Here is a 24795-nt window from a genome sequence, read left to right on the forward strand (position 1 = left end):
GAGGTCCCCTCCAACCCAGCCTTTTCCGTAATTCTCTGCCTTTTACCAGCTGTGATCTTCGTTCCCCAAAGACCACTCTGAAATACTCAGCAAACTATATAACTACATTATCTGCAAAAGCATAAATGGACAGATTGATTATTCCCCGTTAGACGTAACTGTTCACTCCAAATGGACTGAAAAAAGGTTTACTGCCTCTGCACCTGTCATACCAATGCTACGTCCATAAAGAAAGACGCTATACTGCCATAAGAAATATAGGTTGAGTACATACGATCCAAGACATCCCTGACTTAAGCATGAGGCATTTTTCTTCTCAAAAGGCAAAAAGAATTTGTGTGAAATATTTAAGACGTTCATTTATTAAAATCACCCAACTATTCCACACAAAGCTGGTTTCCTTCTGTCAAGAAAATATAGGCCCGTAAATTTAGCTATAAAGCTACCCTCGGATTTTTCATGATCCATATAATTGTACAAATAAAAAACGACAAGCAACAAAAGAGAGCATCTGACAGGAAACTGTTTAAATGGCATCCCAGCGAGCATTTCAATCTTTACAGTACCATCGGAGTCAAACACAAGAAAGAATGATTACGCAGTAATTGGACGGATGCAAAGATACAGTTCACAACCTTCCCGCACACCATCCAGCACAGAACAAATCAAAGTAATAAAGCTGATGCCATTTCCCTCGCTTAAGTCTCTCCACACAGATATTCATCTACTCTGGCTACGGGTTTATTAAGAGCTGGTTATGAATGACAGTTCACAAAGAAGTATGGAAAAGGATAAGATTTTCATCCAAGAAAGAAAACTGCCAATATAAAGGGGAAAAAAGTAAACAACGCACGTCAGACTTTATTGCAAAATTCACAAGGTCATATCCTGAACTGATGGAAATTTCACAGTGTAAAGGAGCTACGCTGGCTTACAGCATAACCCTCCCCGGCCTGACTAGTCTTAAACTCAATCCGTAAGGCAAAGTTTCCAGGGGAAGAAGGTCAAATGAACGATGCTGGGAAACCTTCTTTCACTCCACTTGTCTCTCAAAAGTTGATGCTATCAGGATAAGGTTGTGAGTGCTTATTCAAGGACTCCCCTCAGCATGTTAAAATAAAATGGAACAAAACCGCTGCATTAGTATTTTAGATTTTGCAGTGTCTACATAGCATGAAGAAACACTGACACTGACTGGATAGCTTTTCTTCTTCAAAATCCATAAAATGGTAAAGAGTACCAAAAGATACTAGAGATGATAAATTCTTACGGGTTATAGTTTCTTTTGCCACATTATCAGGTTTCCTTTACGTCCAATTTCACTCGGAAGCAGACTCCTTGTCTGAGTCACAGTGAAAATTTAAGACATCTGTCTTTGCTCTCCTTTTGCATCATAAAGAAAGGTTTCATTTCCTTCATGCAAATTTGTCCTTCAATAAGAATTTAAAACCCACATATGAAAACTCTATAGCCACTCAAGAGATATAGAAAATCCATAATTACATTATTCTTTAGAAAAATAAGAAATAACAAAACTTCTGAGGTTTTTGTCAAAGAACAGCTAAATCTTTCTCACAAACTTTAAATACGTGTAGCTCGTTGCTTACCATCTGGAAGCTTCTAGTAGAATGAAATTCACACTGCATCATATCAAAGAAGATCGGGATTGTAGCTTTCCGAAGTTCGGTTTCTGGGATAAGCGTCATTTCTAAGATAGGTCCCACCATTTCTGGGATAAACTTGATTTTATGCTGACCTTTAAGAGAAAAGATGCATTTCAGAGTTAACGAACAGCCACTGTAGAAGGCAATTGTTATAAAAGCCGTATCAATAAATTCTCATATAGCACAAGACAGTATTTTTCACGATCTGACTCTAACGAAACACCTATTATTTACTTATGCCCCAAGCGGAGAAGCATGCGATATGTTTAAAACTAAACGAAGAAGAGTTGTTTAATCAAACTGGAACTTCCCACGTTTTCCACAAAGCACCCATATTTGCACACTCATATTAAGTTTCGAGGCTTTTTTTTTTTTTTTTTAAATACGACTTACGGTTGAGAGAGAAGGTGGCTAAAAGGCACATCGCTTGTCTTAACTTATTTAGACTTCTGTATCTTCCGCGGCCTACAAAATGTTCTCCGTGTCAGTCTATCAAAGTGTCACCACGAGTGCATACTTACACAGCCTCGAGACACGAAACTACATCCTACCAAGCCGACAATACGTCTTCTTTCTTCCAGAGCTGATCTAACTGGCAAACTTTATTTCACATTTATCTTCCCCAGAGAAAACTGCACCTCCCCCGACCCTCCCTGCTACGCTCTCCGCATTAAACCTTAACAGGAACACGGCACCTAATAAATATTGGACTAGTTTAAAACATCTAGGTCCTGTTCGTATTATTAGCTAAAGTGTAGAGAATGTAGTTTATATGTTCTGCAAATTATCTGTTCCAACAATTCCGTGGACAGATGTTGGTGTGGAGCAGTGGAGCAGAGGACTGGAGAGCTCCAGGCAGAGAACTTGATGGCAAAAGTTTAGAAAATACAAATGCGTTCCCCTCTCAGCAACAGGCTGGGAGTCCTCTGAACCCCGCTACGCAAGGGGTGACCTTCCTCGCAAATGCAGTGTTCATGGCGGGACACAGCCAGGCTCCTACGCTGTCTACGCGCCCTCTGCCGTGGTCCAGACCAGACCTTCTTCTGGGCTAACTGATGGAGCCCGCGGCTTCCTCCATCTTCCCACTCTTGTTTCCCGTTGCAGTTACCACCAGTATATGACAGAAACAGATTTTAATTCATTTGTATTCCACCGCGCTACACCTGCATGGCAGTAACTGTGGAAGTCTTTAATTAGCAGTTTCACTTTTGACCAGAACCAACATAAATCTCAACAAATGTTGATATCAAGAAGATATCCTTTACTAACGAAAGGTGCTACTTTTTGCGGCAGATATAATTTCTGTTACTTGATTTGGCAAACTTCAGAATCCTATTAGCATTACCAATCCTATTAGGGGGAATTAACACTGTACTAAAACTGCCACTTTGTACGATGCCGCAATGCCGGTTGTGGGTAAGGAATATCACGTGAGAGGTGTAAAGCTTTCCTCTGTCTCTCTTACAAGTATTATTACATTCGGGCTCTCAGGTGACAGTTTTCTTGTATTATGCCTGAAAAGTGTCAGAGTCAATATTTCAGAAAACAAATGATAGCGACAGAAGTTATTCGTCAGGCACAAATTCAGCGTCATGAAATTCTCCGTGTGCCACGGTGGGTTTTTCCACTGCTTCAAGCCCAGGGATTCCCTCAGAAAAGTAACTAACACCTTTTGAACTTTAGATGTGAACAACGGCAAATTCACAAAAGCAGATTTTATTTCAATCTTTCATCCCCAGTCCTCTTCTCCGGGGGCATATAAACCTCTTGCTCAAGAAGGGAGTCGCTGAAGAGCTGATCTGATGACGAGGGCATGGAAAGGCACAGACCTCACCTCCCGGGTGCCCACCAGCCCCTCCGCCGAGGTGAACGGCGCCGGGGGCGGCCGCAGGACGTGCTCCGGGCCAGGCGGGATCGGGCCGGCAGCAGCCAGCCCCACCACCCATGAAGCCGTACTGCACACACTCACCCTTCTTCCCATTTATCGACTGTACTGGAGTTTTTAAATCAAAGAGGACAGAGAGCTTCTTGGAATATGAAACCCAGAAGGACTTGGGGGGAATAGAAGCGCGTGAGTTATTCGCAGGAGGTATTATAGTCACTTGTACTTTGTACTGCGGAAAAATCCCTCGTCTGCTGTTTGAAACCCACTGAGCTCTTCACGGAGGGTCCATGGGTGGCTCCTACCAGAGCTCAGCTGTTGAGGAGAACCCGGGGAACGGTCCACACCGGGGCTGCGGCAGGCAGGAGCGGGGGCCGGCAGCGCCCACGGGAAGGCAGGGCAGCACTGAGCAAACCATTAAGCCATCTCAGTTGGTTTTCTTCATCGAGCATGGACGAGGAAGAACACGGAGAAAAGGTTCGTCCACCAACTGGGTGATATGGGAGAGGGCTGAAAGCGCTGTGGGACATCCTTCTGACATCAGCGATGTGACGACGCATACGTCCAGGGTTTGCCATGATGGTGGTGTGGCACAAAAGAAAGCACAAGAGCGAAAGACGAACAGAAACACTCTTCCTCTGGCAGGGCAGAGCATCCCCCCGCTGCCTGCCACGGGCAGCACTTTCTGATAAACAACCCAACTACGAATTCGCCTTTTTTTTTGCCCGAGATAGTGGGAACTCCCACGCAGAGACACAAAACTCAACAAGTCTGGAAGAAAATTGAGGATCCTCTTCTGAAAACCAAATTGTGCAGCTGCTTTAAGAACCACGGGAAAAAAAAAAAAAGAAAAAGTATTCTTTTGAAGATGCAAAAACTTCCCCTTGCAGCAGCTTCTGCCTTGCCATGAGACGTGCTCCCCCCGACTGCTCACACAACAGTACAGACCCCATCACACAAACCAAACCCAAGGTGCTCACTTTCTCAGCTAACGTGTGATTTTCATTTCCCAGGTTCTTCTAATTTAAATCGGGCCACAAAAAACCCCACCAAATAATTTGCCAGCAACTCTCACTTGGTTCAGCTCTGAACATGCGTGACTAATTCAAAGAGTGTTATCCGTAATGACTCCTATTTCATAGAATCATCGAATCATAGAATTGTCGAGGTTGGAAGAGACCCTTGGGATCATCGAGTCCAACCATATACCCTACTCTACAAAGTTCTCCCCTACACCATATCCCCCAACACCACATCCAAACGTCTCTTAAACACATCCATGGATGGGGACTCAACCACCTCCCTGGGCAGTCTATTCCAATGCCCGACCACCCTTTCTGTGAAAAATTCTTTCCTAATGTGCAGTCTAAAGGTACCCTGTTGGAGCTTGAAGCCATTCCCTCTTGTTCTGTCATTAATTACCCGTGAGAAGAGACCAGCACCAACCTTTCTACAGTGTCCTTTCAAATAGTTGTGGAGAGTGATGTGGTCTCCCCTCAGCCTCCTCCTCCTCAAACTAAACAGTCCCAGCTCCTTCATATGATTTGTCTGCTAGGCCCTTCACCAGCTTCATTGCCCTCCTCTGCACTCACTCCAGCACCTCGATATCTCTCTTATATTGAGGTGCCCAAAACTGGACACCATACTCGAGGTGTGGTATAACAACGCTCCAAGTTCAGCTCTATTTTTAACCTTGGCCTTCCTTCCAACAACACTGAATGTCTCTGTCGAGACACCTTTTCGGACGGCGAGCGCGTGGAGGGCCGGGCCGGGTGGGAGGGCAGCTCGCCGGAGGACAGCAGCAGCAGCAGCAACAACCCACTGCACTTCGTCTTCAGGAATTTCACTTTTCCATCTCCCTCTCAGACGTCAACAATCAAAGCCGTGTTCTCTGAGCTGGCTTTCCTTGACCAGCATTACCACAAGGATATTATTAACGGCAATGCAATTTTTTTAACGTGTAACTGTTGAAACCATTAAGCATTGAAAACGGGTACACATGACCTTGTGTCAAACTGTGTTTTGTATATGTTAAATTGCATTACATCACGCTTTTAAGTGCACGTATTTTGAGTTCCCACATTTCCAAGACAGAGGTCACGGCTTGTTTTACGCTTCTCTGATACTTACTGTCTCACCAAGTTCTAAGGAGCCCCAGTTCCAACACAACACTGACTCCAAATAATATGTAATTTTAAAGTTCAGGTTGTGATATGGAGGGGAAAACGCCTACAGAGAGTAACGTACACTGGGTTTGATGCACACAAGAAAATAAAAGCCTTTCAGAGCTTTCAGCAAAGCAGAGCAGTGGGAGCTCAGCGCCCTGGGACGGGGCTCCCCGAAACCTTCCTCAGTGCTGCTGCGTCACAGCGCTCAAATCACAGAATCACACAGAACCCCAGACTGGTGGGGGCTGGAACCCCCTCTGGAGCCCCCCCAGTGCCACCCCCCGCCAGAGCAGGGGCACCTCCAGCAGTGGCACAGGACACCTCCAGGCGGGTTTGGAATGGCTCCAGAGGGGGAGACTCCCCCCCTCTCTGGGCAGCTGTGCCAGTGCTCTGCCGCCCCCACAGGAGAGAAGTCCCTCCTCGGGTTGAGATGGAACTGCCCACGGTCACGTTTGTGCCCGTTCCCTCTTGTCCTGTCACGGGGCACCACTGCACACAGACTGTTCCCATCCCCCGGCACCCACCCTTTAAGGACCGATAAGCATTGATAAGATCCCCCCTCAGTCTTCTCTTCTCCAGACTAAAGAGCTCCAAGTCCCTCAGCCTGTCCTCATCAGAAAGATGCTCCAGTCCCCTCCTCATCTCTGTAGCCCTTTGCTGGGCCCTCTCCAGCAGTTCCCTGTCCTTCTTGACTCGGGCAGCCCAGAACCAAAAGCCGTCACGAGCAAACCTAGCAGGGTATCAGCTACGACTAGGATTCACACACAAAATCTGTCAGGCTGGACCTCTCACACGCAGTTCCCTGTTTAAAACAAAAGTCTTATTCCTAAATCACCAGTAGTTGAAGCGTGTGTGCACACAGCTAGTGTTGCTCTCTGCTATACACGCTCTTTCTTTTTATTTTTTTCTACTTATAAAGGTATGAATATTGCAGCCAACACTGCATAAGAATCACGGACAAGAAGAAAACTTTCAGAATTTGTATTTTACTATTTAATTTCAGAAAATAAATGATACTCTTAGATGTGCGTTACAGCTACAGGGCTGCCTGGTCCCCGACGGGGGAGTTTTAACTCAGCATTTTACGTTAATCATGGTACTCATGAACAAAAACTGATGAGACAAAATATTAATTTTTGAGGCTTATCCATACCCTTTAATCCATAAATCAAAAGTCAGAGTTGTTTGGCTTCATCATGCCTTATGCACAATGGCATAGTCATAAAAATTATATGCTCAAGTATATGCAAGAATTATAGCTTTTCACTCCTGACTTTTTTTTTTCTGAGCACATACATTAATAATTTGACTAATGTAGTGCAACTTCTAAGATAAAAGTGTCAAGCGCCCCCCAATCAATTCCCCTGCGGTGGAATGTCAGAATTCTTTCTTAATTGATGCTGTGACATACACGAGACTGGTGAGGAGCCAGAAGTTGAACATGATCAGCATGGACTGTCTGCACGACAAAGAAGATGAGACAAAGCAAGCCGCTCATTAGCAGGAGCACAAAGGCCGCCTCGGATTGGGGTCCTGCCTCCGATTTACCTTTCTCTCGCCGCTTTTGTTGGGAAGAGCAGCAATTTACCGCCTCCCTCAACATGTGAGATTTCAGCATTAATGATCCCAGCCACTTAGAGAAGCACAGGCGTCAGAGCTAGAAGAGGTCAGGGAATCGTCTACCTGGATAATCTCGGTTTATAAAAACTCTATTAAAAATAAAAAGGCTTTCATGACAGCACCGAAAGGAGTATCGAAGAAAACACCACCCCCCGTGCCGATCGAGTCACAAAACTCCAGGGGAAATTATTGTTAATGGTGAAAAACTGAACGCCAGAGCAACTAAATAACTTGTCGGAGGGGAGGCAGCACCAGCGGCGGAGGAAAAACCACGATGCACTCCCCAGTCCCCAGACCGAATAAAATAACCTCAGGTAAAGAGCAGCCAGATGTCTATCTATGTACGCAAAGCCTTCTACCATCCGCCCAGTAAATTCCAGGAAAAGCAGAAGATGCTCGAGGAATTAGTAACGGTAACAGCTGAATACACGGCTGTACGCCTGGAACGGGGAAGGATTTGGCTAATTGCCGACGGGCTGCCGGCGTCCTGAGCTGGCCGACCCCGCGTCAGGCACGACACCGATGTTGTTAGCTGTCTGTCAGGTCACCCATCGGGTGTGTACTGCGCTTTAATCTGTTCTCCAGACCCTTAATTCATGAAAGACGCTTCTCATGAGAAGGGAATTCGGCCGCTCTCAGAAGCCTTTTCTCACCGTCTCAGCAGAGCGGGCGCAAACTCTGCGATATCAAATACCGATGAACCTTTGCGTTCCCTTCTCTTATATATGCTGATTTTTTTTTTTTTCCAAGTTTCAGCAACAACAGTTCAGCTAGAGATAGAAGTGAAGTGGCAAATGCATTTATTTCTGATAATTTAAGGAACTTTTGATAAAACTCAGAAGAGCGGAAGTGTCTCCGCTGTTAAGCTCAGGAAAATGAAATCTGGCAGATGAGTACACTCAGGTCACAGTAAATACTCAGTTTCTCATGAAATTCAATGCCCATATAGCTAAATTACACCCACAGAACAGCACAGACTTGAGATAGTCGGGAATGCCTAATTTACCTACGAACTTCAGGGACGCCCAAGTTCCCATTCTTTGTCCATCTTCCCGAGTCACTCTCCTACAGCCAAACAAGACTGAAAAATCAGACTTTAAATAGAATTTCCAGGCTAAGTTACTTGGACGCATTCATTTTGCTACAGTCCCTGTTACTGCATCCGCATGTATCTGTGTGTGTACATATGCATATACGTAGATGTGCATGTGTATATATATATAGAATTAAGGAGAAAAACCCATTCAACAGGTATCACCATAACAGTTCCTTTTTATTTAGCGTGAGGTTGAGCACCATGAAAAAACAGGAGATATCTAAACACCGACTACAGTTATATATCTTCCCAGATGGAGAAATAAGCACGCAGAGGCTTTATTTTTGAAATATGTAAATGCCCCCTGGAAGCCTACCATTATTTCAGGAGAAAGCAAGCTCATTTCACCTCTGATTTGGTTTACACAGACCCTGAGTGAAAGCATTAAGCAACGGGTGCTGGGGCTACTTACCCAGGTTATACCACATGTCCCTGATTTCAAAGCCAATCTGCCTTCTCATATCACCGTACCTTAAAAAGGAAAACAAAACCACCATTTAAAAAAACCAACCAAACAAAGAAACAATCAAAATACCAATAAGCAGAAACATTTCAGTTCAAAATCTGTTCAGCATTCAAAGAGATTTGAAATTACGGAGCAGGTTCTCCAAATGCAACCCATGCAGCAGGATGAGCCGGACTCCCTCGCCCGCTCGGCGATGCTCCCGCCAGCGCTGGACTTTGCCAAACGTCCCTCTTACAGCAGCTCCTCTTCCTCACCTTGTGCGACTTGCTCTCCCTCAAAAGACCTCAAATTTCAATTTCTGTGGTCGTACTTACTAAAGGAAGGACACACGCTCAGCATTTACCTGTGCAAAACCTCTCGTTGCTGCATCTTCAGATTACCTAACCGTCCTTCAGGACGCTGGGGGGTCACAGAGATTAATTGTGAGCATCTTCTATTTTTCAAACAGTAACGGCTGGAGGAAGCGTAACAGAGAGCTTCACAGCCTAAGGCTGGATTTTATTTTTATACACCCTCTTAGCACAGCATTGTCCTACAAAATACAAGGAGGACCATCGCGTGACACCTTGTACCTCTACGCGCAAAATCAGAAAGAGGAGGTTTCTACGTTCCGAGGGGATTCTGCGTCCTGCCCGGGCTCGACCAAAAGCCAGTTAATGACCGGGGGCGGAGGGGGGGGAGCCCACCCTTCAGCACCGCCACTCACCCCCCCTCTGCTCTGCTGCAAACGTGGTGGCACCAACACCTCCCACCTCCCATCAGCCTTATTTTAATCTGCCCCTCCCTCTCCACGTTAATACCGGGAAAGCGTAATGAATGGAAAACATCCTATTGTCTTCATTAATGACGGGATCGGAACCACAACGAACCAAATACATAAGAATGTATTTGCTACACAGAACGTTTGTACGTTAAAGATCATTACTTAAATAACAAGATGAGGAAAATGGTAATATCTGGCAACTTGTGGGATTTCTGTGGGATAATAGCGAGATACCCTATCATTAATACGGATTAAAGAGATTCTTCTGCATCATTAAGAACCCGTTATTATCTAATGCTTAGACGCAATGTTTAGCAAAAACTACGAATTACAATAATTAAATTTTTAATTATTAAATATTTGACATACTAATTGAAATATATACTTAAAAAGATGGGTGAGTGTGATATTGGATTAACCGATTAATTATATCCCTTTGGCACAGAACCGGTAGCGGTTTCACATAGCAATTAAAAGTTAGTGCTTCCAGACCATACATTTATTGCATCTTGAAGAATTTATGGTCTTGAGCTCTGTCTCCAAAACACGATTAAACTGAAAATAACAACTTGTAAAATCATTATAAACAGAGATTTACAATTCAGCAAACTTCATTAAGTAACCGCTTCAAATGACTCGATCTATTTACTTATATTAGCAGGGAGAAATGTCTGCGCATTTCTTGAATCTCTTCAGCGAGCGACACTGCTCAGTTTAACATAAAAATCACCTGAAGAAAATTTCTGTCGAGGGTTCCCGTCCTCACAAAGAGGAATATCAGTCCACAAATATATTTGATGGTATTTTCCAGTCCAATTACAGCTCAGCTGTTGGTTTTTTGCTCGGGTCAGGAGGCTGATCCGACCTACAGTGCCCCATAGATGCAGACTGAAGTCGGACAGAGAGCGCAAGGGGAGACGGACGGCAGCCCCGGCTTCGCTCGCTCTGCTGGCTAATTGATTGGAGCGCTTTGCCTTTTGCAAGTATCCTTTACACTCTTAATTACAAAAGTGGAATTGTATCACCGGTCCCGTCTTGTACAAAACCATTTTGTCCCATAAATTCTAAATATAATGAAATAAAACTTACCTGACTCTACAAAACCACCTCGATTTCCTTTTGCAAATGCATAGCTATAATGTTATTTATGATATTTATAGCACAAATGCAAAAGCCTGAGCTCTGCTTGACATCACTTTTGCACCGAACTTGTAAATATTCCTGTTTCATCAAGGAAGCCCCACGAGCCACACGTAGGTATATTGGCTCATACTGCGCTTAAAAATTCTGTTTCAACGCTCAGGTACAGCACAGCTTCCAAAGGAAGCTCCTCCAAACTCACGATGGAGTGGATGAGTTTGAAGGGCAAAACTCTGGTGCCAAAAACAAAAAAACAAAAAAAAAAAAGGATGGGGCACAGAGCTCTGTCTTTTCTGGTCAAAGCCGCGACCCACACAGCGAAACCAAAAAGCCTTTAAAAATCACATCTCACTGCAGCACTGAGAAACTCTTCCCGTTCTCACCATGATCTCTCTCACCATAATAATATACAAAAAGGCTTCAAGTTAGAAGGTGAAGCGATATAAAACGCATCTTCTTTCTCTATATAATCTACATTGTACATGCAAGGAGTCCGAGCGGTATAAAATGCATCTTCTTTCTCTACATAGCTATATCGTACCTATTGTACACGGCAGGAGCCCGAGCTAGACTTGCTCAGCTTTGAAACTCCCCGTTTTTGTGCGCTGACGGCGGGAACGTGACTGCCCATGGGAACAACCCGCTTTTGCAGGCGCTTTTTACAAATTTTGCGACACAGGAAGAGAACCCGCACGGCCGTATTCGAAAACGCGTTCAGCGTTTAGTTAATTAATGATGAGGTCCGCTACGCTGGAACCCCAGTGAAATTTAGGAGAAATGCACACGTTCAACAAAATATTCGTGCTCCGGTCTTTTTTTTCCCCGGTCTTTTTTCTTTCGACAGGTTTCATTTGCTGTGGGATCCTGAATAGCAGTCGGGTAGCTCGGGCTCCCCGTTCGGAGGTGGGCAGTGTAATCCCTTTTCACCAGGAAAGCATACACCACTGCAGTTACACAAACCCCTTCTTCGGGGATATCGCAGCGAAACTGGCTGTAGTTAACAAAAATTCACTCTAAAAGGCCGTTAGGGATTAAGCAATAAGGAGCACACGCAAAATGAGATTAGAATAAGCACAAAGCTAAAGCGATTTAAAAATTCAGCTTTATAATATGTTAATACTTCTGAAAAGTCTTGACTTTATGAACATCCTGCAGTATAAAATACTGTCTTCATCAGTAATGAATCATGTAATTTAGATCTTGATTCAAGGGTAGCAACACATGCAATACTTGATTCATGTTTTTAAAACCAACCTTTCATTATACCATGATTGCATCTCAATTTGAATGGGTTTAGCTAAGAAATTAAACTAAAATTATGTTAATAGACCTCAAGTTCTTGTCCATGATTTAGATGACGAATAGGACTTACTTGTTAAGTATTTTTGCTCTTTTAGCACTTGAAAAATTCTCCAGTTGTAAAGACTCTTGTGTGAGAAAAGCGACAGCCAGGTGGAAGTAGTTGTTCCAAAGCTGAAAGCCCCCAAAACGACAAGAATAGACACCATTAATTCTCTGAAATGAAACCTACAAAACACCTTAGAAGTATCTAAATTATGCACATAAATATTTAAAGGCGAAAATAACAGACACCACAGAGACGGTGTGTCTTGATATATTCTTAGTACATCTCCTCGTTGTGTTTACGTTTCCACGAAACGTTTCCCATCTCCAAATCCTGATCGATTGTGTTTTGACGATTCAAGTCTAATTAAATGTGAACACATAAATAAAAAAAAAAAAAAAAAAGGAAAAAAGGGATCTTGAGCAAGAAGTGACCTAAACCGGCGCGTTTCTCCTCAGCAGGGCACTCGGGCTCCACGTTCGAGGCAGGAATTCTGCTAAAGCATCTGCGGCAGAAATGGGGAGGACAGCCCTTTTCGCTGCTCCTGAAGGAAAGGAAGAGTTTTCTGCGATGCTCTGGGTGAGATTTGTTGCTTTTCTATGACAAGACCCACAAGACACCAATGGTTTGTACATACCTGCTGCGCCTAAAACGATTGAACTGGGCTAACAGGTCACCTGGGGTTCACGACAACACATGCATACACCAAAATTATGCTTTTAGGTCAGAAATTTATTACATCATTAACATTAGTCCCCAAGACGCTGGTGTGTTTTTCTTACCTGTAACTCAAAGTTGGCTTGATCGAGAAATTTTTTGTTTAGCATATCTGCATACTGATTAATCGCTCGCAGGAAGACTCTGAAAGATCAAGAGAAAATTACATAATTACACACTCTTCTGTGGCACCTTTGTACATTTGGCATCCCAATTAGAGAAAAATCTGAGTCTGTCTGGAAAGTGAAATCCGTAGCTGTTACTTGAAAAGCGGCGTGATCTCACCACTGGTAAGTATACAGAATTATATGCAGATGTTCTCCAAATTAATCAAGCAAATCAGCATATGCTGAAACACAAGGAATGTTTTGGATAAAATCACTTGTCTTTAAAATATCTCATGACAATCAAGAGGTCATTAAAAATTCAGTTGATTAGAAAAAAAGTACATATATTTTTAAAGTTACAGCATCGTGGTGGTGTATCTAACCTAGATCTGCGCTCGGCTGTAGTTTAACTCAAGCGAAACACGTCCGAACACATGAGGCGAACGCTATTTTACTGTATGGCACAATAACGCATAAAAATGCCGTTGAAGGACGATCTTCAAAACGTTGTTCGCTGTTCTACTTCTGAAATGCTAATTTAGTACCCAGTGTAGTTTACTGCTTTTCTGAAAAGGACGCTTCTTAAATTGCACTAGGAGTTGGCTTTGACAAGCTTTAAAAATAAAACCAAATGGTATAGTGTAAGTAGGTCACTACATATTCATGGTGCTGAAAAGTAAACATATTATTCTTTGGTACCCTCATCTCCATTTTCAAAATAAACATTAGATTCCTCCTGAAAACTTCGAATTTATGCTAGGAAACTGCCCGCTAATGCCCAGACAAATGAGCCTGTCTTTTGAGCAGACCGGGGTAGAGATTTATGGCTCCCGAAAGAGCCAGCAACGATAAAGCCCCCTCATGACATGTACTACTCTCCTCCCCCCCAATAATAGCAATCTTTAAAAAGAGAGTTCGCTATCAAATGCAAATAACAAACTTAATCTTTCTACGGGCTGACAAACAAATATCAGAATTATTTAAAACAAAGCAGCAGAGGCAGTTAGAAAGATCTTTTACCGAATTTAAGATACCTAGCGATCTCTCTCCTGAAAAAAGATTAATATTGAGCTCAATGTTTGGTAACCCAAGAGAAATGAAGCCTCCAGATAACACACGGGCATCGGGATGCTAAGAGAGATTATTTATGTATACTAACTTAATAAAGTAAGGCAAAAATTTTGACGCCACTGGGATGTATCTGTGCCATAAAGTCAGTCGCACCCACAGTAGCATAATGGAGGTGAAGAAAAGTATCCAAACGTGAAAATGAAAATTAAATTTATAAAAGAAAATACAAAAGGAAATCTAAAAGATGAAAGGATATGTAAAACAAATGATTACGTGGAAAAAATAAATACACACATGCACGTAGGCATACACGCATCCATACATTTTCCCATATTACTCTTCATAGCTCAGATGCCACAGGCACCTGCGCACGTGCACCCAGCACACGCAGGGATGCATTTCAGGAACAGCACTTCTGCGCATTATTCACCAGTATCTTTGTCAGAAGAAAACAACTTTATTAGGATATTTTATAAATGGGGTGAATTCAGCATACACAACAATACACTGCAGATATATGCATTTTAGATCTATGATTCAATTACTGAGCTGTAGCATATACTAAGATTGAAACTGAAGTTATCCATGTAATCAGACCATCAACAGCTTGATATGTAGACATATACCCTGTTTTGTGGTTTTAAAGTCTGATAATACTATGAGATCCGTAAGTCTTCCTAGAAGAATTAGTAATTTACCATAGTAGGGAAGGCCATCGAACGCTCCTTGCCTTATGAAGATAAAATCAGTTCCAATACAAGGAGGATTATGCCTACAATTTAATTATGTTGCCTCAAGACATCACTGTAATGCATTCAATCTGCTCCATCTAATTAAGCTTTGGAACAATCTCATTACTTTATATACCATTATTTTTCTTTAAATTGTAACTCTCATTTTTCCCCTATATTAATTCTAGTGCATACCAATAAAGAACAAATAACGCAGAATCTACAGTAGATTGCAGCTGCAAAAGGACCAAACCACGGCACATCTGTTAAACCGCAGCTGTAATTAAACAACCCCATCCTCTCGCAGCCCATGCGCTACCCCTGTCACCCGGCTGCTTCAGGAAGGTCGGTATTCCTCCCAGCTTCCTACAAAAGAACATCAATAGAAGAGGCGCAGAGATTTAAGTGTTGATTTTTGAATTATTCAAACCCCATTTTAATTTTGATTTCATTTCATGACACACTCAATCCTTCCGCTACTGGATAAAACATTTCCTAACGTACGCCACCGAAGAAAGCCCAGTCCTTGTCCCACTGAAAGTCAACAGTAGTTTTATTACAACAGTACATCTTCAGTCGCAAATCAAACATAAGTCAATGAGGATTTTGTGCCTGTTTCGACCCGTACCGAAAGGATTTGTGGAAATCTTGACAGTCCCTTTACTACAACCCGGGGGGCGGCCAACTACGCCTATGCCGGATCACGGTCCTGCAGAGCGAAACGTGACTGGGACGGCACAATAACAGTCAGATCCACCCTGAATAATCCGGATTCAGCTGAGGAAAAGGGAAGTTACGAAGTAGATTAATCAGCAACCAATTTAAGTACCGCAATCTCCCGCCATAACCGAAGCCAGCAGAACGACCCTCTCGTGGCTAAGCTCGCGGCTCACATCGGTACCTCCAGTGCCAAGAGCAAACAGCAAAATCATGATGATTTTTATCTGAAGAAGTTAATTTTAAGAACAGAGGCTGCATTTTGCATAAATGTAGTTTTCTATCAGGCTGAGCTCGCTGACTACCACTCCGTGTACTCCTGCCCACCTCCTCATCTCTCCCACACCCGCACAAGGGCGAGGGGGGCCGGCAGCTGAGCAAGAAGGTAAGTATTTCAAACACCGCCCTGTGAACGAGCTGCAATTCGGTCAAAAAGAATCAGAGTAAGTAACAACGGAGCAAGGGCTGCAGGGCGAAGGTAAGCTGGTTAGGTTGGCGTCGCTTCACCGGCCTGGTAGGACGCTCAGGCCTGCAGTTAATCAGACAGAAAGGTAACTACCCCAAAGAGATCACTTGGATAGAAAACAATTTTGCTTGATGAACTCTTGGCTATAATCTAAGAAACGGTATGTTACCGCCCGTGAAGTTTGCTGCAACTCAGGAAGGTAACAACGGTTCAGGTTTACACCCAAATAAAATCCAAAAGACACTCCGGGTGTCAGCTTAATCCTCCTCCTCCGCCAACGCAGGTACTGCCGTTTGTCAGTAACGTCACTGGCAAAGTAAGAGAAACTGAAAAAAACGAGGGAAATGTGCCTCTTCAGAATAGGCAGAATTAAACCAAAGGCATAAACTGGCTGCTGCTGACACGCGTAAGGGCGGAGGGTGCGCTCGGACACCCCGGAGCCAACAGATGAGTAATCAAAACCTTCTCCTACACTGAGATGGAGAACATCAATCCGCGGTGGCATACCTTATCTTGCTGCAATTAATAACAAAGATTAGCTTCCAGTTGCATGTGCATAAAAAGAAGTACTCTTCTTGAAGTTTGGTTTCGATTAACAAAAGAATACATTATTCGTGTCAGGAAAAGCCACAAAAGTTAAACCTTGAAAAAGAGAAGTTCAGAGACTGGAACCGATCACGATGTACTCTGCTACAATACCGAGAATGTCACACGCAGCAACAAAATCTAACGCTAACATATTGGAGAAGATTTGTTAGACAAAAGACTTTATCAACCCAATTAAAAGAAGGAAATTAACATTTCCTATGATGTGACTGGAATAGAAGGAATATGATTACAGAAGGAAGTCACTACAGGATATATGGAAGGAAGAATGACCGCTGCTAAAGGGCATAAGTATCTACCAAATAACACAATTAACATCCTGGACAGATGAGGTTTACGTGCGCAGAGCCCCCAGGGATGGCTCCAAAGGCATCAGCAGCTTTCTGGTGTCTCTGCTGTTGTAGCTCAGTCCTGTGAGGCAGCGACTGTCCTCTTACTCCGTGTTTAGCCAGCTTCCATCACAGCCAGGTCTTACACCACCAGCGCGTTTTCTTGGTATTTTCTGTATTTCCTTTATCAGTCCTCCCTAAGCCAGAAGGAACAACGAATTGCACTAAAACGGTGGAAGACTGCACAGGTGTGTTAGTCATAGACTCACAGAATCGTTTTGGTCGGAAGGGACCTTTAAGATCATCGAGTCCAACTGTTAACCCAACACTGCCAAACCTACCACTAACCCACGTCCCTCAGCACCACGTCTACACACCATTTTAAATCCCTCCAGGGATGGCGACTCCACCACTGCCCTGGGCAGCCTGTGCCAATGTCGGACAACGCTTTCAGTGAAGAAATTCTTCCTAATATCCATCCTAAACCTCCCCTGTGCAACTTGAGGCTGTTTATTCTTGTCTTATCGCCTCTTCCTTAGGAGAAGAGCCCGACCCCCCTCGCTACCCCCTCCTTTCAGGGAGCTGTAGAGAGCGATGAGATCTCCCCTCAGCCTCCTCTTCTCCAGGCTGAACACCCCCAGCTCCCTCAGTTGTTCCTCATCAGACATGTGCCCCAGACCCCTCACCGGCTCCGTTGCCCTTCTCTGGACACTCCAACACCTCAATGTCTGTCTTGTCATGAGGGGCCCAGAACTGAACACAGCACTCGAGGTGGGGCCTCAGCAGTGCAGAGTACAGAGGTGCTGACTCAGATGGTGGACAGTAAAACAGCCGAGCAGGAACGTGCCATGGGGCTGCAAAAGGCTCAGTCCGGGTTCTGTTAGGATAACGGCCCACTGGGAGACGGAAAATATTTCAACTCACCTACTTGGCCCTGGCAAGGCCTCGGCTGGAATATTGTTCAGTAAAAGTCTTTGAGAGTGACACAGAAATACGGCAGAGAGCTCAGATGAGGGAAACAAGAGGACAGGAGATACAGAAAACCATGGCAGAGGTTAGATGTGATGCTAAGGATGGGCCAACAAGAGCAGAAATTCTCAAAAAAACCCAACGAAACAAACAAAAGAGGTTAAACAAACACCCGGGGCCTGGTGGGGTATCATTCACCTTGTCCTGCCTTGGATTACTCCTAATTTGTCCAGTAATTTCTCCCCATTTATGGCTTTTAATTCAGAGTCAATAAATGAATTCATACGCTGCTGATTCAAGCCATGAACTAACCTCAATTGCAGCTACTGAGTTCTGGGTATTTTTACTGTTATTGATTATTAATCGCTTCCAACAGGCCCATAGGTGGTTAACTGGCTGGTGGGTGCACGCTTAGAGATTGCTCCACCACATACTGCAAAAATTAATGGCTTGATTCTTTGCAGAGAGGCTCTTTTTCCTACAAAGAACCACACTGAATCCAGGAGGCTGTTCATATATATCAAATATAGACTTCAACTGGCGATAATAAATGAAGAAGGGACAAAGGGATTCAATTTGTAAGTGTAAGAGTAGTCACTGTGCCAAACAACTCTTTTTTTTCTCCCTCTTTCTCAGGTACAGTCGGTTTTTCTTCCTCCGTTCTCTCTTATAATTAGTCAAGTGCCCTGATTTGCTTGTTCCCTCATGTTTAAAAATATTCTATGCCCCATTTTCCTCCATTCAGCCTCTCACATCATCGGAAAGGATCTGCAAAAGCTACGGGAGCCGAGCGAAGGTGGGAGCCTGCCCGTGCTGCAACACACCTCTCTCATCAGGTAACGCACACGCAGACCAAACTGCCTCTGCAAAAAGACTTTTCTGGAGAAATAATCTAGAGAGAGATCTTGCAAAAGCAGAAACCTTCTTGCAGTATATTCCATTCTGTACATTATTCGGTCAGCTTTAGTACCCAGGGATGCTGATTGACACCGTAAGCGCTTAGGCAAAATATGGACAGGAAAATATGGAACAATACAGGCTCCAAATGTGCTCCCTCCTATTTTTCCTGAGGAATCAAAAAAGAAGGACGCAAGAGCGAACGAACGGCTTCCGTAAAGACAGAAGAATTATCTAAACAAGAATATACAGATACAGCTTAAAATAATTTAGGTTTAGCTGATAATTCGATAAAAGAGAGGGAATTTGGAGGGAGGTTATAAAAGGCACTATTATGATGTCATTTCAGTTAATTTAGATGGAAGGATAATGAATGCTTTATTACAGCTGATCAGCCTTCCTGCACATCATCATGCTTCCCATGCTCGAGCTTCTGCTTCGCTGGGAGACAAATTTACTGTGCGTATGTGAGACAGACTACTCTTATCTTGTCAGGCTGCGTATGAAACAACAGACCTAGACCTTGAAATCCCAATGCAAAACCCAAACCCGAGCAAACGCTCACTAAAGCATGAATAGCGAAGCCTTCTTTTAAACAGCAATCACTTCAAATACCTTCACATTCTTTTTCAACTTCTCAGTGTGGCAGAGCACGGTTAAGTTTGGAACAACTTTTTACTTACATATGAATTAAAACTGGTATTTTAATAGACTCCTATAAGCACTTCTCTACTGGCACTGCATACAGTATGGTGACTCTCCAATTATTTTAACCCCGGAACACAGAGAATACGTAGTGACCTCACATGTGCATTTTGTACTAAAATGAAAGTCAAACTCATTAAAATGAGTGAGCACGCCGGTAGCTGCCCTCCTGGCATCTCCGCCCAGTTTCCTCCCTTCCCAAATTCTCTCTCTCTTTTCTTTTCCGGTGATGTTATTATCCTTCACCCGTCTTCACACCTCCAGACCTGACAATACCCAGCCCACACAAGGTTTCCGAAGTCCTTTTCGTTTTACACTTCCGTATGTGATACTTCTCTGTCCGGTCTAACTCTCTCTCTCTCTTTAAAAATAAAAAAAATGTTTAAAAGATTCCTTGTAATATTCTCCAATTCATCAGGCTAAAGAGCAGTGAAAACTTAAAAATAAGAAACAAAACCCCTGATAATTTGTTTTCTTTGGAATTACAATTCCTGGTCTGACTATGATAATAGCACTGAGTAATCCCAATGAAGACTTGCTACTAAATACTTACATTAGCATAATCTTCTCATAATGTCTGCTCCACACCGGCACAGGTGCACCATGTCACTTTATTAACCTATTTTCTAATAAATATTTCAGAAACGGTTTTAGCATATTATCTATAATCACTGACACCTCTTTCCTAATTTATATTCCGTGCTGTGTGTCCTCTGAAACAATGGGGACAGATGAATGAAAAATAACTGCAAGTTTCGAAATTCTGAAGGACAAACTTGTGGTCTGACTACCAATAACAGACACCGTATAGCAGGCACAACGCATTATTTTCCAAAACCACCTTTGCAGTACAGCCGTCTCGCACCTTAAAATCAAACTGACGGAAGAACCCTGTCAGAATAGACAGGCAAGAGCGTTACACCGCCGGACAATCAAATGATGAACGTTTACAGAAATAAACACTATAAAAAAAGGGTAGGATTTCCAGTCCATCCAAACGTCCTTGCAGACGTACGCTGCCTACCCAGCGGCTGGATGGATCCACGCTGGTACTCTCTACACCTCTCTAACTCTCTACAACTATTTGAAAGGACACTGTAGAGAGGTTGGTGCTGGTCTCTTCTCACAGGTAACTAATGACAGAACAAGAGGGAATGGCTTCAAGCTCCACCAGGGTAGGTTTAGACTGCACATTAGGAAAGAATTTTTCACAGAAAGAGTGGTCGGGCATTGGAACAGACTGCCCAGGGAGGTGGTTGAGTCCCCATCCCTGGATGTGTTTAAGAGACGTTTAGATGTGGTGTTGGGGGATATGGCGTAGGGGAGAACTTTACTGTACAGTAGGGTAGATGGTTGGACTCGATGATCCCAAGGGTCTCTTCCAACCTAGACAATTCCATGATTTGATGATTCTATACACGGTCCGCCTCAGACGGGACCAAAATCTAAAATCGACAGGACGTCCCAGCATGAAAATCATCCTCAGCACGAGGCCAGCACCAATGCAATGCTCAACCTGAAGTGTAGTTGTCGGTTTAACGGTCTTGGCACAGAGTCAGAGGAGCACAGAGATGCTGAGGTTGGAAGGTGCCTCTGGAGGCCCCTGGTCAAACCAGAGCAGGTCGCTCAGTCGGGTTTTGAGTGCCTCCAAGGATACGGACCTCCCTGGGCAACCTCCTCAGACAACCTGTGGCAGGGTCGGACTGCCCTCGCTCTCCTCCCTTCTTGACCGCTGCTCCAAAGTCTGGGCTGTGGTTTCTTGATGACTTTCAGAGTGCAGGAAAGAAGAAGCTTTAGACTTCCATAATCTTTTTCAAAAGCACCAGTAAACTTTGTCTCCTGAAATTTTATCTAAGATGTAACTCCAGCCACGGATATAACCTTACATACTAAATTTCACCACCTAGGGAATTTTATGAGAGAGTAATAAAACCTTGGAAATAGTGTTTTCTAATGGAAATGCTAGAATACAATTTAATTTCGGAGTTTTTAGCTGAGGCTACAATACTGGGAAAGTAGCGTCTATTGCAAATGACATCATTAGTGTTCCCCTAACCCAAAAGTTGATATTCTAAAGGGAGAAGACTTACTGAATTCAGAGAGACTGTTTCTTATGGTAGTTTTTTCCCACCACACTGCTTTTTAAGGAAGCATTCAGTTTGGGAAGAGAAATACTTAAAAAAAGAGAAGCAACTCTTGGGGAGTTTGAGAAAGGACGTTGCAGGCAAATTTTCCTGTCAAGCGTGAAAGTTCTGACTGAATTTGGCCAAAAGTTTTCAAATACTTGACAGCATCTCACGGCTTGCAGCATGGGAACCTCCCTCGTTTTCTGCTGACAGCGCTGTCCTTTCTAACTCACCCATTTCCATACAGATTAAGGCTACTTTAGGTAATTATGGATAAATCAATAGAATCGATCCCCTACATTTCAAATTCTTTGGCGTTTTCATCAATCTTGCAATCAATTGTTTAGACAATTGCAGCTGGCTAAACAAATGTCATAACGTTCCTTGAAAAATAATCTCAGTTTTTCTTGTGGGTTTTTAATTACTTTATCAAAGTCCGTCACAGAATACTAATGAGGAAAAAGAAAGCGATCCGCAGACCAAGGAAGCGTCCAAAGGTTAGGTTAACACCTCTTCAGTGCTGCTGGGGTCATAAATCCGGTGTGCTCAGCAACCCAAATTTGCAGAAAGGTCTCTTCTCTTTGTCCATCACCCAAAACGTAAAGTTCCCGGTGATGCCTGATGGCAGAAAGTTTCCATGGGAGCTGAAAAAACTTGGGGTTTAGCCCTATGCCTTACTATCCCTTTCTTTCATTCCCTAACTACCAAGAATCACAGACACGGAGACACTGTCCAGAAGAGCTGAACTTTCATAAAATTAGGATCCACCTCCCAAACACACACACACACACACACACAGACATGCGAAGCGACTCCCTGGGAAGAGGTTAAACTGCAATTTCTTGCAATAGATGAGAACGATGAACCCCCGCAGCTGCTCCGCTTCGCTGCTCCCGGGGTGCTTATGCGGCCGACAGCCTTGTGAAGGGATCGCTAATGCTGGTACACTAAAAAAACCCAACCCCTTACTGGAGCTTTAGGTAAGCCTGCGTTTGATTCAAAGCGTGGCTCTCGGATATTAAAGTGACACAAAACATTTTAAGAAGGCAGTGGGGTATGTGAGGGGAGAGAGCGAAGCGAGACGAGAACGGGGCTCGGCTCCTGTACAGGCTATTGCTCGCCTGACCCAGCTATTAACCTTTGGACGAGATCAGTGGTTTGCTATTCTTTTAATTTCGCTTTCAGGCTCCTGTCTGATACTATTTGTAGCAGGGAGACAGGACTGGAATAAATACTTGGTTACGATGCTTCTATACCTGCCCTTAAGAGAAATGCTCCCAGCACGAGGCCCATCGGGAGCCCGTCCCCACCGCCGCCATTAGCAGGTTTTTTGGCTCCCGTGGCAAGACTTAATGTACCCTGCATACAGGGACGCAGTCACAGATGATACAGCACAGAAGTCGGGCTTGAAGGGCAGATAATAACAGTATAACATTTATAATATGGTGCGGTTTGTTGTTGGTTGTTTTTTTGGTTTTTTTTTTTCTTTTTCTGTTCTAGTACATCCCTTATTTTGGGGAAGCCCACAGACACCAATTACCTCCAACTGCCTTCAGCGTTCATCTCATCCTTACCAGGCATGTGTTTTCTCCAGTTCAGGCATGTGTTTTCTCCAGTTTAGAAGGGCTAAATAACGCTGCAGATAAACACAAACTGTCTCATAAGAGACCGCAACAGAACTGAATGATCAAACCCATATTGGGTTCGCTCCTTTAACGAGCCCGGCACACGCCAGCACAGCCGCGGGGCAACAGAGGGACCTTCCCAACTCCCCAAACGCATCAACCCGCAGCCTTTCAGGAGGCACCTCCCGCCTCGAAAGGACGTGCCCTCCTGCAGGGCGGCTGTGGTGCGCAGCGGTCCGAGGGGCTCCAGCCTTGGCAGGATCCGGCGCTCGCTCTGCCGCGCCGCCCCGATCCTCCCCGCAATTCTACAGCTGGTAATTAGTCAAAGCTTCGGAGGTAAACGCAACTGGGGTCGCATAAACCACGGCCAAGTGCGTTGATGGGACAAAGTTTTTTGCTGAAACAATTTTCCTATTAAATGAATTGCGAAACATAACTGCGGCTGTACGCGCCACTGATAGGAACGCACCGTTGTTTACGGGGACAGCCAAACCTCTCTGTCACTTTGTTAAGGAGCTTAACCCATTTTTCCAGATATGTGGACCAGAATACGTTAAGCTCCGTTCCCTGACGGTCGAACAAACACAGGTAAGGCTCCACTCCAGCTGCGGAGGACGCAGGCAGGCGGCCGATACGGTCCTGCCCCAGCCTCCCCGCGGGGGAAGGAGAGGAAGGTTTGGAAGCATCCCTAAAGCACACGCGTTCCCTCGGGAAGGCTGAGCACCTCTGTACCATTATACAACAACTACCAGTGTCAGGAGCCTTGCAACTGCATCCTCCAGAAGGAAAGCTGGTTCTCTGCAATTTCTTTTATGCAATTCTTTAATTTCACTCTCCCCGTTAATCCCGAGGAAGCTCTTTAAGCTACTGAAGTATGCTACACGGATAAAGTATTTTTAAAACAGCAGCAAACTATCCGGCTTTTGAAAAACAAATAGTAGCTTGGAAATCCTTTTTTTAGTGCACCATAAGACGAAAATTTGATTTCTGACAGCTGAGTTTGTAAGACAGCATCATAACCTAAAGCTGCGGCTGCACTGAATCCTCACCTTTCCGAAGGCAGAGCCACATAAAAGTTTGCTTTAATGTGGACACAGCAATAAGTGCGTCACCAAAACTAAGGCAGGTCTATTTCCTTGTTCTAAAAAGCAGCACTTTGAATTTGGAAATGACCCCAATTTGGAAAAACGCCCGACTCCAGCAGCATCGCTGGACACCAGCAAACTGGAGCATCGTAAATCCCACAGCGCAGATGGTGCGTCGCGCCGCGCGGCAGCGCCAGCGCAGTTAATTCAGACACAGGGCTCTGCTGCGAATGTATTTCCAAGCCTCGCAAGGACAAGACAGCCAGGCAGTCACTTGACAAAAATCAATGCCACTGGACCGATTTTCCTGGACTGGGTCAAAGTATAGTTGGGCACAAGGCCCACATAACGTTTATGCACCATTTATGCACCTTTTACGTTCTCCTCTGGCCTGAATTACACATTTTGGCCATCTCTAGACAGATAATTTATAATGCCAATGGCACTGAAAGCCAGCAGCTTCTCGATGAGTAGACTGTAATTATTTTACGGGCTCATAT

The 24795-nt window shown here is 44.1% G+C and overlaps 1 protein-coding gene and 1 long non-coding RNA gene across 2 annotated transcripts in view; both read right to left on the reverse strand.

The window, feature by feature from the left end:
- Positions 1-1739, reverse strand: part of LOC309674360 (dedicator of cytokinesis protein 1) — a 79687-nt gene extending 77948 nt beyond the window's left edge. The window contains exon 1 of the mRNA XM_082486381.1: positions 1608-1739. Coding sequence (XP_082342507.1) covers positions 1608-1727 — 120 coding nt within the window. The 5' untranslated portion in view covers positions 1728-1739. The remainder of the gene's footprint in view (positions 1-1607) is intronic.
- The window catches only part of LOC309674458, a 60532-nt gene continuing 37476 nt past the window's right edge, over positions 1740-24795 (reverse strand). Inside the window, exons 2-5 of the long non-coding RNA XR_014269390.1 lie at positions 12927-13005; positions 12172-12272; positions 8843-8901; positions 1740-1756 (exon numbers count right to left, since the gene is read on the reverse strand). This is a non-coding gene — a long non-coding RNA (uncharacterized lncRNA). The remainder of the gene's footprint in view (positions 1757-8842; positions 8902-12171; positions 12273-12926; positions 13006-24795) is intronic.

The sequence above is a fragment of the Vanellus vanellus genome, assembly GCF_965231255.1.
Source record: "Vanellus vanellus genome assembly, chromosome: 7".
Taxonomy (NCBI): domain Eukaryota; kingdom Metazoa; phylum Chordata; class Aves; order Charadriiformes; family Charadriidae; genus Vanellus; species Vanellus vanellus.